Here is a 2,564-nt window from a genome sequence, read left to right as displayed (position 1 = left end):
TTGCGTGGGGCCCACGCAGCTCGCGCCCGTGACCCGGCGCCTTCCCACCTCGCTGGCTTTGCGTTTGCTTTCCATCTTGTTTCTTTCGGCGATTTCCTTCCAAGCGCAGGAGGGGGGTTTTAGTTACAAAAAAAATGTAACGACGATTGTTAAAATTGGAAGCAAATGTCCTGCTTTGATTTCTTTTCTAACATACTTAAAGAAAATGCAGACAGAATTGAATACAGCAAATATTTCTGACTTCTGAAGCCTCTTCAAATGGGAGCAATTTCTTTTGTCTCCTCTCTCAATACACTCAAGCAGATGATTAGGGCATCAGATTACTCCAAAGCAGGAAAGAGGAAGGTAGTTAATTGAGGAAAAAAAAATTTAAAAAGAAATATATAGTAATTAGTAACACACGTTCTGGATTTTATAAAGACATTTATTTACGCTATGAAAATAATGTACAATAAATAATTTGTCATTTACTATTAAAGGATTTGAATAAATAGTCTACCTCTAAAACTTAAAACGAGGAAAGAAATTTCCCCTATTTTTTAAATTTTATTAAGAAATCTAAAAGTCTCGTTCTGATTCCTGAGAAATTCACTTGAAGGATTTACAAATGTTTTCTCTTGGGGCGGTATCTCTGATGTGCATGAGGACTATTGGATGCTTTCTTTAAAAATAAATAAGAAAAAAAGAACTGTAATTAAATGCCTGAATTTAGTCAAAATTATTGTATTCTTTTACGTGAATCTGTTAGAATACATCCTGGGAGGCTGATTCGGGTCCCACGTTGTGGAGAGTTTTAAAATAAAATATCCGTGGGACGGGATGGGCTGAATGAATGAATAACGACTTGGGCTATGTTTTTAGGGTGCCCCCCCCCAAAAGGGGACTGGGGGCAGCTGGCYGTGGCTCGGGAGCGGTTTGTGCGTGTGTTTCCCTGGAAGGGGCAGGAACAGAGAGGCAAGTGGCGAGTGGAGATTGCTACTGGAAATTTAAATGTTGCAAATCTATAGTACAAAGTGCGCTTGTAAAAAAGTCCAGGTCTTCCTCGGAGAAGTGGACAGGGCTCTCCAAGGAGCCCTGGAGGCTGGCGGAAAGCCCCTCCGAGAGCTGCAGGCAGGAATCTGCCGAGAAGATGCTCAGGTCTGGCAGCAAAGGCGAGTGCTGGCCTGAGGGGAAGGCAGCGGCCGCGGGGCCGGCCGCGGCCGCGCTGCGCCGCGCGCTCCCGGGCTCCGCGCCGCGCCGCTCTCTGCGGCGGAGGGGCCCCCGCGGGGCCGGAGCCCGGCCCAAAGCGGGGCTCTCCTCAGCCTCGTCCGCGGGGTCGCTGCCCTCGTCCGGGTTCGGGTAGGCGAGGTCCCCGTCGGCGGGCTCCTTGTGCTGGGTTTGCCTCTTGTGTTTCATCCGCCGGTTCTGGAACCAGACCTTGACTTGCCTCTCGGTGAGGTCGAGCAGAGCCGCGATCTCGACCCGCCGGGGCCTGCAGAGGTATTTGTTGAAGTGGAATTCCTTCTCCAGCTCCAGGAGCTGCGTGTTGGTGTAGGCTGTCCGGAGCCTCCTCGAGCCGCTGGCGTCGGCGAGCCCCTGGATGTCTTAAACACACAGAAAACCGCACATTGCCAAGAGAGGCAGCGGGGGCAAACGCGGTGATGGATGGTCTAGATCCATCCCCTCCCTGCTGCGGGCTGGGCACAGCCGTGCCGCGCTAACTTGGAGCTCGGCGTGGGGGTGGGGGAGGAAGATTTAAGCCTCTACAAGAGAAAATAAATCTTAATTGAGCTCTTCCCACTGTGGAAGGGAGGTTGGAAATCACCCTCCAGCCCCCTTTCCTCGGGGAGGAGAAAGGATTTTGCTCCCTGGCCTTTGCCTTTAGAGACTGTTCCTCTGCCTCCTTCACGGACAAGGGGAATTTCGACCCACTCCTTACTATATTTTGCCAATAGTTTAGGAACTGACGCTGCTGAGCTTTGATTTCATTATTCCTGCATTATCTGGCCAATGAGCTCTGGTTTCCGCCCTTCTCCCACGTTAGCGTTTACCTGAATGATAACTGCCACCAGTGAATACTGCCTTCAATATTTTGTCCCCGGGGAAGGACGGTCCCTGTCCAGGACTGGTGAACTTCTTTGCCAAGAGGCATCTTGGAAAGGACATATTGCTTTGGGGAGGGAAAAGGGAAATTTGGATCTGTATTTATTTTATTTTGTAACGGGGGGCTGGTTCTCCATAATGTATTGAATGCTGAGAGTCCTGCTCTCGCTCCTTTTCCCTCCTGATCTTACTCACAACAGCCTCAGCATTCCACCACCCCACCCCCCGTCTTTCTTTTCCCCTTTTGCTCTTCTTTCTTTCTTTTTTCCCCGTAGCCTGCAAAAAATCCAGGGCTGGTAGGGAAARTCGAGAAAATGGAGCTCTGCCTCAGCTGCCAATTCCTCTCGCTGTAGCTAATAAAGAGTCCAGCTCCCCCGGAAATCTTCTGTTTGATTTCACAGAAGTTGCAGCAATTTGCTCTTTTATTTGCGGGGGGAGGAGGCAGGAGAACTATCACCCCCCCCACACACACACACACACAC

General features: G+C 49.9%; 1 protein-coding gene across 1 annotated transcript in view; it reads right to left on the bottom strand.

The window, feature by feature from the left end:
• Window positions 1-415: 415 nt before the first annotated feature.
• The window catches only part of HOXB2 (homeobox B2), a 2,896-nt gene continuing 747 nt past the window's right edge, over window positions 416-2,564 (bottom strand). The window contains exon 2 of the mRNA XM_085313024.1: window positions 416-1,583. Coding sequence (XP_085169150.1) covers window positions 976-1,583 — 608 coding nt within the window. The 3' untranslated portion in view covers window positions 416-975. The remainder of the gene's footprint in view (window positions 1,584-2,564) is intronic.

Source organism: Rhea americana, unplaced genomic scaffold, assembly GCF_003343005.1.
Source record: "Rhea americana isolate MKP2758 unplaced genomic scaffold, rheAme1 scaffold_374, whole genome shotgun sequence".
NCBI classification, from domain to species: domain Eukaryota; kingdom Metazoa; phylum Chordata; class Aves; order Rheiformes; family Rheidae; genus Rhea; species Rhea americana.
This window is presented reverse-complemented; position numbering and strand designations above follow the sequence as displayed.